Source organism: Nematolebias whitei, chromosome 8, assembly GCF_014905685.2.
Source record: "Nematolebias whitei isolate Nwh7 chromosome 8, NemWhi1, whole genome shotgun sequence".
Classification (NCBI taxonomy): Eukaryota; Metazoa; Chordata; class Actinopteri; order Cyprinodontiformes; family Rivulidae; genus Nematolebias; species Nematolebias whitei.
The window spans coordinates 26937020-26950395 of NC_056505.1; the positions used below are offsets into that span (position 1 = coordinate 26937020).

Below are 13376 nucleotides of genomic sequence, written 5' to 3' on the forward strand. Positions count from 1 at the left end.
AAAAAGCATACGGTTGTACGATGCAAAGAGCTGCTTATTGTATTCAATAAAAGCTGGTTCTTTATGAAACGTTACAATTCTTTTTACTTTTAAATCAAATGATTCCGTTTCTAAGTATCTTCTGCCGACTGACGGTTAAAACCAATCGGGGCACGAAAGCTCAGGAGGTCAAAGGTCAAATCTTGTGCGATTTACTGTGTGGTTTGTTTTAATTGAAGACAATGACCCCTGTAGCCCTGAGGAATAGGAAATCAATAGCAGATAAAAGGTTTGGTCACCGTTTAGGCTCAGTGAGGGTTTTCTTGTTTACAGCAGAGAAATGCTGCAGGGACGGTCTGGACTGACGTTACATTTCAGACAATAAACAATGTGCAGCAGATTAGTGTGACTCACCACCACTATGCAAATGTGCATGAACCTATATGAGTGCAGCCAAGTGTTTGCTTTCTGGGAATTTATTTGTAAATTTTGAATCCAGATTAAATTATTTCATCGTGCACACCAGAGGAGAGATTTCTGTTGACTTTTAATCTAAACGTTTTCAGTTCTGCTGCAGCTTCTGCTTTGAAAGTGTTTGAAAAGTCCTTCAGCTGCAAAACAACGAGAGCAGCTCCGTAAGACGGAAACTGAAGCTAAAGAAAGACTTACAGCGAAACAGCTCGGGCTGTTAAATGGACACGTTGGCTAACATTTAGACCTAAAAATATCGATTGGGCGGAAAAACAAAGGTGAATAAATACTCATAAAACAAGTACAACAAGTAAATATTAAATAATAATTACAATTATGTACTCTATGTGGCCTAAAGTTTGTTTTTATTCTGAATTATTTTACTCTTTACAACTTCTGTATGAAATGTTTTTATTTATGCATCAATTTTTCATATAAATGACTAATATTATATCCAATTGTTTGTATATAATTATCTGTATATTTACGTCTTAGCCATTTTCCTGTCTTTCTTTTCCATTTTGCTTTTGTAAAATAAAACCGTAAGAAGAGAAAATAAAGTTTGATTTTAGGTCTTTAATATTCATCTCATTTGAATTCAGGTCACTTCATTTGTCCAGGGGAGGTGTGTGTGTGTGTGGGGGGGGGGGGGGTAAAGACACACAGGGGGACACATCGCTCACACTGAGCTAATGACAAGTAGCACATTTATTATTTTGCACTAAATGTGTTTATAAAGTGATTTTAACGTGCAGTTAGGGTGTAATAAATAACGTGCTGGTGTCCTCAGGGAAGAGGCGCACATCTTTTTGATCCAGGTATTTTTTTATTATCATTTTTCAACAGCTAAATAAACAAAACAAACAAACAAACAAACACGTATCAATACACCCTTTCCCCTCCCTCCCCTTAATACCAGATATTCACGAGAGAAAAAAAAAACATGTTTAGAATATATATAAAACTATACATATATTTGATAGTGGGTCATTGGGCTAAATACATTCAGCATAATATAATCATGAGTCAAAATCACAGGCTGACATATTCTCAACATTAATAAATGGTTGCCATGAAGCGTAGAATTTTCCTGCGCAGCCTCTAGTGGTGAACTTAATCTTTTCCAGGTGAATGTGGCTCATTACGTCTTTAATCCAGTGGCCAAATGTTGGAGGTAGAGGGTCCTTCCACTTGATGAGAATAAGTCTTCTGGCCAACAAGGAGGAGTACGCAATCATATTAGATTCTAGTTTATTCAGAGATAGATCAGGGGGACTTACGCCAAATAATGAAATGAGAGGCGAAGGGTGAATCGTTTGTCCTGTTATTTTGGAAAATGTTTCAAAAATTGAACTCCATAAATCATGTAGTTTTGGACACATCGAAAACATGTGCAACTGAGTGGCTGGAGAAGTCTTACAATGGTCACATGTGGGATCCAGGTCCGTCTTGAATCTTGCGAGTTTGTCCTTTGACCAGTGAAGACGATGGACAACTTTAAACTGTATAATAGAATGCCTAAGAGACATTGATGAGGAGGAGATATTATTTAAAACTTGTAGCCAAGTTGACTCTAGTATAGACTCTCCCAATTCCCCTTCCCATTTTTTGCTTAAGATCCTCCAGACTAGTCAATTTATTTTCATTAAGCATTATATATATTTTACCCATGAGCTGCTTTGTACCAGCCTTGTATTTAAATATCAGATCTGACAGGGAAGAGGAGGGGTGTAGAGGAACACATTCAGAGTTAGATGAACAAATTGTCTAATTTGCAAGTATCTAAATAACTGGGATCTATGAATATTAAACTTCTGAGACAACTCTTCAAAGGAGGCAAATCTATTATTTATATATAGATCATTTAAAGACCACATTCCAGATTTCACCCAACTGTCAAATGCCCTGTCCATAACCGAAGGTGTGAACAGGTGGTTTTTTGCTAACGGAGCAGACAGCCACATCTCAGTAAGATTAAAGACTCTTTTAAATTGATTCCAAATTTTGACTGAATGAATAACAACAGGATTCTGTGTATACGAAGAGATTGGTTTTTTAAATGGTAGGCTGGAGCACAATAGAGCTGCAAGAGATGTTTGTATCGTTGAGCTCTCCTCCACATCTGCCCAGCTGGGTTTGACATCGTCTCTACTTAACCAGTAAAGTAGAGGCTTGTATTTGCTGCCCAATAATAGTAGAGGAAATTTGTCAGGGACAAACCACCAGTTGTTCGGGGTAAATGTAGAAATTCTTTCTTTACACGTGGTTGTTTCTTATTCCATATAAACTGGGATATCGGACTATCTAAATTGGTGAAAAAGGATTTTGTCAGGTAGATGGGTATACATTGGAACAAATGCAAAAGTTTAGGAAGTATACACATCTTTATAGAATTGATTCTTCCACCCAAAGAAATGGGAAGAGTGCCCCATCTATCCAGATCCTTATTTAAACTAGAGAGTAGTGGTTGATAATTGGCCTGATAAATGTCCTTGTGGCTTCGCGTGACCCATAAACCTAAATACTTTTTTTTTTTTTATTGACTTTAAAGGGGTTAGATGTAACTTGTTGCCTGAACGTAGATGAGACAGGCATTAACTCACTCTTTTGAACATTAATTTTGTAGCCTGATATTTTTCCAAATTTAGAAAGTAAAGACAATAACATAGGAATACTTTGCTGTGGATCTGATATAAATAGAAGCATGTCATCTGCATATAGAGAGACCTTGTGTTCTAGTCCACCACAAAGAATCCCCTTAATTTTAGGGTTCTGCCGTAAGGCCAATGCCAGGGGTTCCATTGCAATAGCAAATAGGAGTGGAGAAAGAGGACACCCATGTCTTGTACCGCGTTGTAGTTGGAAATAACTTGAGAGGTTATTGTTGGTCCGTACAGCAGCCATAGGGAGAGTATATAACGTTTTGATCCGGGATAAGAATTTGGGACCGAACTTAAAATACTTCAAAGATTTGAAAAGGTAGTTCCATTCCACTCTATCAAATGCCTTTTCAGCATCAAACGAGATTATCACCTCACATGTTTCATTGGTAGTTGTAGATGGACAGTAGAGAATGTTACACAGGCGTCTGATGTTAAACAAAGAATAGCGGCCTTTTATAAAGCCCGTCTGATCTGGGGATATACTTGTAGGCATTACCTTCTCAAGTCGACGCGCCAGTATCTTGGCGAGAATTTTCGTATCAGTGTTCAATAGAGAGATATGGCAATATGAACTACAACCGAGCGGATCTTTATCTTTCTTGACCAATAAAGACATAACTGCTTGGCGCGCAGACAATGGCAGGACCTTTGATGTGTAAGACTCTCCAAACACTGAAGATAGAAAGGGGGAAAGCTGATCAGAAATTTTTTTATAAAAATCAGCTGAAAAACCGTCCGGGCCAGGTGCCTTCTCACTTTGCATACTTCTGATTGCTAAAGTTATTTCTGTAGTTGTCAGATCTTTCTCAAGGTCATTAAAATGGTCGGCACTCGGGGGGGGGGGGGGGGGTCCAGAGACCTGAAAAAATCTTCCAGCTCATCGGTGCCATTGGGCGCGTGTCCGAGTTGTATGAGTAAAAGTTGTATTTGTAAAAGTCTCTAAAGCAGGAGTTAATTTCTGCATTATCAGCATGAAGTATCCCCCTCTCATCTTTTATAACCAAGATTGTTTGTTGTATTGACCTTTGGTGTAGTTGATGTGCAAGCAAACGACCTGTCTTCTCCCCTTTTTCAGAATAGTTAGTTCTCGTCTTGGATATAAGATATTCAGCTTGTTGTGTTGAAAGAATATCGAATTCAGTTTTTAATGATATACGTTTTTTGGAAAGGTCTGCTGACAGTGAACTACTATATAACTCATCCACTTTTAATATTTCTTCAGTTAATTGTTTAAGACGTTGGATATTTCTCTTATTTTTTCTGGCACAATATGAAACTGTTATGCCTCACAAATAAGCTTTTAAAGCATCCCAAATGGTGAGAAGTGACATTCCTGGAGTTTCAGTAACTTTAAAAAAAAAAGCTGATTTCAGATTAAATATATTTCACATATTCCTATTCTGCTAGCAGAATGTTGTTAAGGCGCCACTGACGATATACAGGATGTATGTTAGGGATAAGCAACTTCATAGACAGTGGTCCATGATCTGAGATGACTATACTTCCATAATCACACATGGTTATTCGATGCACAATTCTCTTATCAAGAAATATGTAGTCTATACGCGAGTATGTTTTATGGACCCAAGAGAAAAAAGAGGTGCACATCTAAAAGAGGAAGCAGAAGATTCACGCTGAAGCCTGATTGGCTCAGAGCAAAAACCAGAGGGACATTTTTAAAACTACAAACTGGTTTGAAACAAAAGAGGGGAAAACAATACAGTTATTAAAATAAGTAATTTACACAGAAAAATCGGTACCACTTTACAATAAGGCTGCTCTTGTAGATGGCTAGTAGATACATTATTAATTCCTCTATAAACACTTTGTAAATCATTAATAATTGTTTATTATGCATTAATTAAAGGTGACAGAGACAAAACTGAGCAGTTTGTTGCCAAATAGTGATCCAAATCTGTTCACCTATATATTTCATCTAGAGTTGTTATATTCAACATTTCACACTAACTTACTACCTTGTAAGTAAGCATTTGTAAACATAATTTTTTAGGATATAATATTGTACTTTATCACTGCATTTTAAGTATCTACAACTGATATTATATGCAAAAAAAAAAAAAAAAGGTTTACAAATGCTTATTGTGCTTACAAGGTAGTAACTTAGTGTGAAATGTTTAATATAACAACTCTAGATGAAGTAGGTGAACAGATTTGGATCACTATTTGGCAACAAACTGGTCTGTTTTGTCTCTGTCACCATTAATTAATGCATAATAAACAATTATTAACGTTTATAAAGCGTTTATAGAGGAATTAATAATGTATCTATAAACTATTTATTAGCCATCTATAAGGGGAGCCTTATTGTAAAGTGGGACCAAAAAAATTATATAATAGAAAATTAGAGCAAATAAGTTAATTGATAAATGTAGATAAATTAGATTTTCTTTATGATTTCAGGTTTTTATTTTTCAAAATGATTCTTTTTAATTGACGCAATAAAAACATTTGATAAATAACGCTGCAACATATTGCTGAGGGCAACACTTTATTTACAAAAGTAAAGCAAAAAATAAAATGTAGTGTTTCATTATTCTAAAGGTAATACTGGCCTTACAACCAACTCTGCTGTTCAAATAAATGTTTCAGTCAACACTTGAGTTTATATCATTCTTTGTTGTTTATATAAAAGTACAGCCTGGCATTAACTAAACTTTCTATGGATATTTGTGAGCTTGTGTTTGCATTTCCTGTACAAATACAGAGAGGGGTCTCAGTACATCGCACTCCTAAGAAGCTTTTTACAACAAGGAGCACACATATTTTACTTAAACAATTCTTCTTATTAAAGCTAGCTCAAAGCAACAAACACATAACAACAACATGACTGTATTTGAGATACAGTATAACAAAAAATTAAAGTCAGTAAGAAAATTATCCCGAACAAACAGTGCCTTTTGTGTTGTGTGTCTGTATACTGCACATAAACTAGATTTAGTTCTAAACAAGTCCAGGGAGCCACATTTTTGTTTTTTATAAAGAGGCTGACAGTGAAACTCTTTTGGCAATGACGTAAGACTGATGTGAACCAGAGCAGAGGTGGAGAGAAACTTCTGAACGTTTTCTCTGAGGACGACTAAAAAAGGACAATGAGAATCTGTGGAGCAGTGGCTTGTTAATAAAGCACTTGGTTTTATGTACGGTGAGTACATAAAACGAATATCACTAAGATCAGCAGAGAAATACGTTCTGTTTCCCCTCAATGGATCAGTTCATCTTTGTTTACAGCTGGTGCAGCAGCTAAAAGAAAACTGGATTCCAAAACTGGTTTTATCAGAACTTCAGAAATATGTGACTGGGTCAAAACGGCGTCTTTGAAGAAAAACAGGAAACCGGGGGAGCAACAAAAACACAGCACTGACAGTAAAAAAAGAACAACTAACAGGAGTGTGACACTAAACAAGAGCATTCAAATACAGATATTAGGACTGACATTCAGCACGTCATACTAAACACATTTTATCTAGAAAATTAATTTACATGTGTTACAGTCCATAATTATTCTAACGTGTTGAGGCAAAAGTGTGAGGGTTGACAACACCCTCCAACAATTTTATAATGTCCATACTTACCACTTGCCCAGTCAGTGTTTCCTGACTGGAGGGTTTTAATAAAACATTTAGGGCCAGCAGGGACCTGGATCATTTCAGTTTCATTTCAGCTGTGGGCACAAAGCTGAGACCTTTGAACCAGTAAAGCTCAGAGAGTGGGCGTAGGTGTGGATAAATATGTGCACTTTATCTGTTATGATTTATGTTTAACATAAATCTGTTGGAGCTGAGGTGGACAGTGTGCAGCAGTGAGGTCTAAGACCAGTGATGCTTGTGCAGGGAGCTCACAGCTCTGAGGATGCTGGCTGATGCTTGGGCTGATTATCCACGGCGGGTTTTGAACCTGGAGCAGAACAAAATCACACACTTTAACATCACGTGCAGCTTGTGAGTGATGTCATGTAAACGACAGCACAGTTTGTCAACACACAGTGGGTGCAAATGCATTAAATATAGGGGGCCTGAGATTAGTAATTTGATGTTGGTATTGTTCTTTGTCTCAAAATGTAAAACACAAGAAGAAACAAGAGATGGTTGTAGCATCTTTCACCGTGTGGCTCGCATTATTTCAAAGTCTGCTAAAGAAGAATTATGAGAAAGCTGCCCATTCTTAAATAAATAAATTTAAACGGCAGCAAAACAAAACCGTGGCCGTAAAAATGCCAATATGCTGCCGATAAATGCCTCTCCAGCCGACTGTCCAGATGGTAATTAATGAAAAGAGCTCCTGCGATGCACTTCACGTGCAGCTACAGCGGCGGCGGAGAGGATTCAATAGCCATAGATCAGAGGAAGGTGCTGATCGCCTGTGCTCCAACTACACTGGACACAAAGGAGTGCTCGGGTCCCGCAGGTACTTCATCTTTGTTCGCACTCTGACTCCACAGGGCCGGTGTGGTTATGGCCCTCCTGGGAGCAGGATTACTACGATCACTCTCTAAATGTACTCACTGGAAGCGCTGCACTTCCAGAGCGTTACACAAACGCACTAACACATAGTCTTACCGTTGAGAAGGATCCCAGTCAGTGGTTGTCCGTCTTCAGGGAGAAAAACAGGAAAACAGGCTATGGGGAAGAACAAAAAAAAAAAAAAAACAGGAAAGCATCTCTCCACTTGTGCGACTTATTTCCTGAACAATATGGACGCTTTTGAAACTCTTACCTTGTGGTCTCCCATACAGACATTAGGACCCATTGTGTTGTAAACAACACACTTCTCATCAGCATCCTTGCTCTGAATAAGACAATAAACATAATTTAGAACAACTAACATGCTGCAACTTTGGGGTGAAAGACTAGAGCTTTATAGCACATGCATGTTGCCAAAGATAAAAACATTTAAAAAACAGATTATTTCCAACTGACCCTGTGGATGCAGTCATGGGCAGCGTGTGACATGAGGATACGATCACACCAGGCGGGACAGCGAGTGTTCATGTACTGCGTTGGTTGAGTGTAGTCCTCACTGTAGGGATAGCTGAGCACAAGGACAGAATATGTAAATAAAGAAGCAGAGTGGGAGAGCTTGATGTTTTTAAACACGCGCTCGGTCTTACCTGGGTGGAAACCTGATCTCCTCTTCTTTAATAACGTCGTGAAAGGTTGCCACTTCTTTATCATACTTCCAAAGCTGATGGACAGAAACTGTAAATGTCAACACTTGAAAGTTCAGAAGTGAAATCTCAGTTCATCGTCCCATACACGGTTCGTTCACCTGTAGTTGTTTTTGCTGCACTGTCATTCAAAATACTGACAGGATCTAATTTCGAACTACGGTCAGCATGATAAATTGGTGCGAAGTAACCAGAGTTTCTTGTTTGCTCAGAGAATAAGGTTGAGATTGTGTTCTTACTGCTTGGCCGTTGTCCTTTCTGAAAAGTGCCTGGTGCAGGTAGGAAAACAGCTTCTCCTCAATATGAAGCAGCACCTGAAGAGGAGGTGGAGGGGAGTGACGTAAGCAGGGCTACACCAGCATGATCACATGATCTCTTCAAAGGTTTTGGCTGTTTAAACGTTACCTGGTGGTCATTGTTTTTTTCTTCACATATGATTTTCTCCACTTCATTAGTGCTGTCCTTCTTTACTGTCTGCACATCTGCTTCAGTGGACAGATGCTGGTGGCAAGAACAGTACGTCAAGCCAAAACACCTAAATAAAACTTCAGCTTTGGGGGAAGTGAGTGTTGTAACATACCTGAACCAGACTTAGAGTATCAAGACGGAAGTTGAAGTCTCCAAACAGGAAAAAAGGCATCGCTGTGTAGCGGTTATCTGATATCCTGAAGGGAAAGTACACCTGTCAGGCATTTTATTTGGTTCAAGTTTAGTTCAAGTTTGTATTTTAAAGAGATCAAAGTGGATTAAAAGACATGAAGCCAGGATTCAGACAGACTAATACATGCAGGAGTTGATAAATGAAAACATAAAATATACTCCAGTTGAAGTCAGCCGGTCAGTTTTGGACAGCCATGGTTGCTCTCACCTGTTGACCACATATCTGAGGGCGTTTTTACGGTTGGCTGAATAAACGGAAGGACTGGAATTGCAGGCAACGAGGTTGGAGGCATCGTGGAACAGGTGGACGTTGACCAGGTCTAAACCTCTGAACGACACACAAAATATGAAAACGTGCGACAGCTGAAGGAAGATGTGTGTGAACGTGACTGTGTGCTTGTGTGTCTATTAACACAGGGGTCACTTTACAGTTTTCTTGTCTTTGGGTACACTCGAACACAGAGTATCTGATTAATGAGGCATGTTTAATCTACAGAATATGGAACTGCAGCTTTCTTTTGTTATCACACCTCAATGAGCAAACAGTGAGCAACAAAAGCTTAATGAGGCAAACTGTGTGACTGATCCTGTTTGGCGTGTGTGTTTATATTCATCAATATATGAACCAAAATGGCTTTTATTTTAAGAGCTTAAACTGAATCCTGAGTGTTGTAACAATCCTCACTGGGTCTACAACACAATGCCTACATGTTTGCATCTACTGACTTTCTATTACCTGCCTTTTTTTGTGGAGGGTCACAAACAGCTGGGGTCAACCTCCAGCTGTCAGTGAGCGAGAGTGGGGACACCCTGAACAGGTCGCCAGTTCTATGAATAACCGATATCAATAACCTACTGTTTAAATGTTTATATTTATCAGAACGCTAAAAAGTATCAAAAGTTGACATCTCTGAACCCAGAAGAAAAAAGGTGCAGAACGGTCAGACTCCAGGTGATTACTGCAGCAGTGATTGTTTCTGAATGTGCTGCAACAAACTATTTAAAGGAGGTGTTGGATTTAGTACTTGATTTATTTAGTGTCAGTGCCAACCATGGTGTGTGTACTGTGAACACCACCAGGATGCTGTTTAATACACCGTGTTATTGTACATTATTTGTGTTTAGTGTGTACAGGAGTCCCTCACTATTTCACGGCTCGGTTATCGCAGACTCGCTCCATCACGGTTTTTCAAAATAAGATTGGACACGACACACAACTGGCTGATTGTTGGATGAGCCGCACGATCGGCATGGAATTTTTATTTTAAATAAATTATTTCAAATTATTTAGCACCTGCTGCACATGTGTGCAGCCCAGGGCTGCAGAAAAAGCTTCCTCCTGCACCTGTGTGCAGCCCAGAACTGCAGGATAAACTTCCTGCTGCAGCTGATCAGCTGTTCCCCATGCAGAGCAGATAAGTGGGCAATTTTGTTCCACCTCATGTACCACATGTGATGTGAACGACAAGGAACATTGAACCTTGATAAACGTCTGATCCATTGATAACTGGACAGTTTTATTTTGGCAAATTTCTTCCACAGCTGCTTGATGAAAAAAAAAAAAAGTTTATTACTTAAATAAACGTTGGCCTTTGGCTCAGTTCAGGAAATTAACTAAAACCCACTAAAATTATAGTTTAATTTAAAAAATAAGGATTGTGTAAAGTGCAGCTGTGGTCAGAAGTTTACGTAAACTCATCATGACAACTAATGTCAAATTAGACGATTTAATAATATATTTAAATTGTTATTTTTCCAGAGTGGAATGATTATACAATCCCAATCTAAGAAAGTTGGGATGTGACAGCACACATTAAAAAGAAAGTCTGAGAATTATTTTTGGTCATAACCACCTTCTGAGCAACATGTTAAAGTCATTAGTGCTGACCTGGCAGCAGAGAATTTAAAACAACAACAACAACAACAACAACAACAACAACAACAACAACAACAACAACAACAACAACAACAAATCTTATAAGAAGAGTGAAAAGAACTAAAAGCAGTGCTGCTGTGTTGAAGGTGCACCAAGGTGATGTGTTGCGTTACGTACTGGTTGTGTATGATCCAGCGGGTCCTCATGAAGCCCTTTCTAGACCACTTGAACTGCAACAGAGACAAATGAGAGCGCCGTGTCTTTAAAGAGCCAAACGGATAATTATTGATCCTTGCAGATAATTTGTCTCATCTCCCTGTTGGAGCAGGCAGACAGCCCCGGCAGCCCCAGTAGACTCATTTGTCCCAACGTCTCACTTTGGCCCGTGAGCACCCCATCCCGTACCTCTCCACGCGCTCGTGCATACACACTTACATCAGGCCAGAAATTCTTTGGGAATTTTTCTTTCTCCACGGTGGCGACCCTGTCCAGAGAGCCCACGTACTTGTTCTGCCCCACCACCACTTTGAACTCTTTGACTGCGAGAGGGCGAGGCAGAGTGAGGCCGGTGACATGGAAAAGAGTGAGAAAACATGCAAACAGCAATCAATAAACTGGTGTTAACCTCATCAGAGCAGCATACGTGATGAGAGAATCTATAAGAGGGCCATTAGACTTCGTTTGGTGAACGACAATTGGTTTGGGCCACAGAGCAAGTGGCAGCTCCGGGATGTTTATGGTTCTTCCATAAGCTTTTCTGTGGAGCTTTTTCACATCTAACGTGAGCGGACTGTGTAGCAGCAATAGAACAGCTCCACTTTAAATCTGAGTTCTTTCCAAATACCTGGCTGCACAATGTAGCCATCAAACTGTCATTACACACAGAAACATCTTAAAATTCCTTGCAGCAATAAAAATATATATTAAAAAAAGTTTTCCAGTCAAATACAGACTTCTTTTTGCTGCTTTCAAGATGGAAAACATGTCACTGCAGTGAGGTGCTGCACTTTCTAGCTAACTTGCAATGAGTTATAAAACCATTTTATTCAACCAGTAAAGGTTGAACTGAATTTGCTTCGGAAGTGAAAAGATAACTACAAATTGTTATGTTATGGCCCAATAAATGTTAGGGTTGCGCAACATATTAAAACTTTATAGTGCCATATTAGTATCGTAAAAGGCAGCTTGATGCTCACGACCGCTTTAGATGATAGTGACTGTAAAGAGCACAGAAAGTTTTAAATCGTGACAGAACAGAATGAGAGCGTGAGGAAAACGTTCTCCAATGAGATGGTTGATTTAATATTAAATAACACTGTTAACACAACGGTGTGTTTTTCTAATCTATTGCAAAAACCCTCCTAAAAATGATCTGTACAGTCAAAAGAAAAACAACTTTTTACCATTAAAGTCATATTGATAGATGTCTTTCAGTGTCTTGTGGATGAAGTACATGCTTCCCAAAGCCTGTGAAGAGAAAACAAAACTGTATTCGTGTCTTATTAACACTTCAGAAAGCTACTTAGATCTTTGCTTAAAATACAAGTTTACAGTTTTAATGTGCAAGAAAAAAAAATGATTGAAAATTTCTGTTAGTCATATTTTCTTTTCAAGACGTTTTCAAACCAGACTCTAGCCTTTAAATAATAATAAAAAAAAGAATATTCAAGATAAAATAAATGGGCTTCACTTTGTTTTTACATTTTAAATCAAGTCAAAGATCTTTTCCGACTCGTTTCAGGTGGATTCTCACAACTCAATGTGAAGCAAAACACTGAAACTATCCTAAGCTACATTTTAGTGTCCATAAAAACATGAAACTTCAAAAACCATAAAAACGTTCAGCTCTGCCACCTTCAATCCCTCGTGCGCACACTTCAGCGCCCAATCATCCCTGACGTGGGGCTGACAATTTTTAATGTACTAACTGCCTGCTCCACTGATCTGATTAATCATGCCCCATGAAATCAATAAAGACAGAAAATTAAAACCATTTAAAAGGTATTAGGCAGTAGCTCTGCTGTCTGCCGGCACTGGCACTCTGAGGCGGGTGGGGGGGCAAAGAAAAATAAGCCCGCACGCGGAGGGCTTGGGGCGTGACGAACCGCTGTGCGACACCCCACCCCTTCACACAAACACACACATAATCAGCCGGAGCATGAGAGATCTCTCCCTGAAGAGATCGTTTATCTTCAGTGCCAAAGTCGTCCTCGTTTAATAAAATGGAGGTGTCTCCACTGACAGCTTCAGTGAACAGCAATTAGTGCCCAACTTGTCTAAACTACGGTTGCAGCGTGGCTGGGGAGTTACTCGCACAAGTCGGAGAGGGTCGGCATCAGAAGGATGCTGCTGAAATGCAAAAGATGTTAGATTTTAAGTTCAATCAACAAATGCAGTAAACTTAACCAAAAGTACTCGAAGGAAACTAAAGAACTATAATCTTAAGCCTAGTTCAGGTTGGATTAGTAAACACTTTATACAGCTAGGTGCGCACGCACACACACACACACACACACACACACACACACACACACACACACAC

General features: G+C 39.0%; 2 protein-coding genes across 2 annotated transcripts in view; both read right to left on the bottom strand.

Annotated features, from left to right (window-relative positions):
- Positions 1–13376, bottom strand: part of sorbs3 (sorbin and SH3 domain containing 3) — a 111337-nt gene that overhangs the window by 49780 nt on the left and 48181 nt on the right. The gene's annotated exons all lie outside the window — the stretch shown is intronic.
- Positions 6804–13376, bottom strand: part of inpp5l (inositol polyphosphate-5-phosphatase L) — a 14123-nt gene continuing 7550 nt past the window's right edge. The window contains exons 5-16 of the mRNA XM_037681119.1: positions 12238–12301; positions 11270–11373; positions 11012–11064; positions 9167–9286; positions 8879–8963; positions 8704–8799; positions 8538–8612; positions 8242–8315; positions 8051–8162; positions 7848–7919; positions 7691–7750; positions 6804–7028 (exon numbers count right to left, since the gene is read on the bottom strand). Of these exons, the coding sequence (XP_037537047.1) occupies positions 7709–7750; positions 7848–7919; positions 8051–8162; positions 8242–8315; positions 8538–8612; positions 8704–8799; positions 8879–8963; positions 9167–9286; positions 11012–11064; positions 11270–11373; positions 12238–12301 (897 nt within the window). The 3' untranslated portion in view covers positions 6804–7028; positions 7691–7708. The remainder of the gene's footprint in view (positions 7029–7690; positions 7751–7847; positions 7920–8050; positions 8163–8241; positions 8316–8537; positions 8613–8703; positions 8800–8878; positions 8964–9166; positions 9287–11011; positions 11065–11269; positions 11374–12237; positions 12302–13376) is intronic.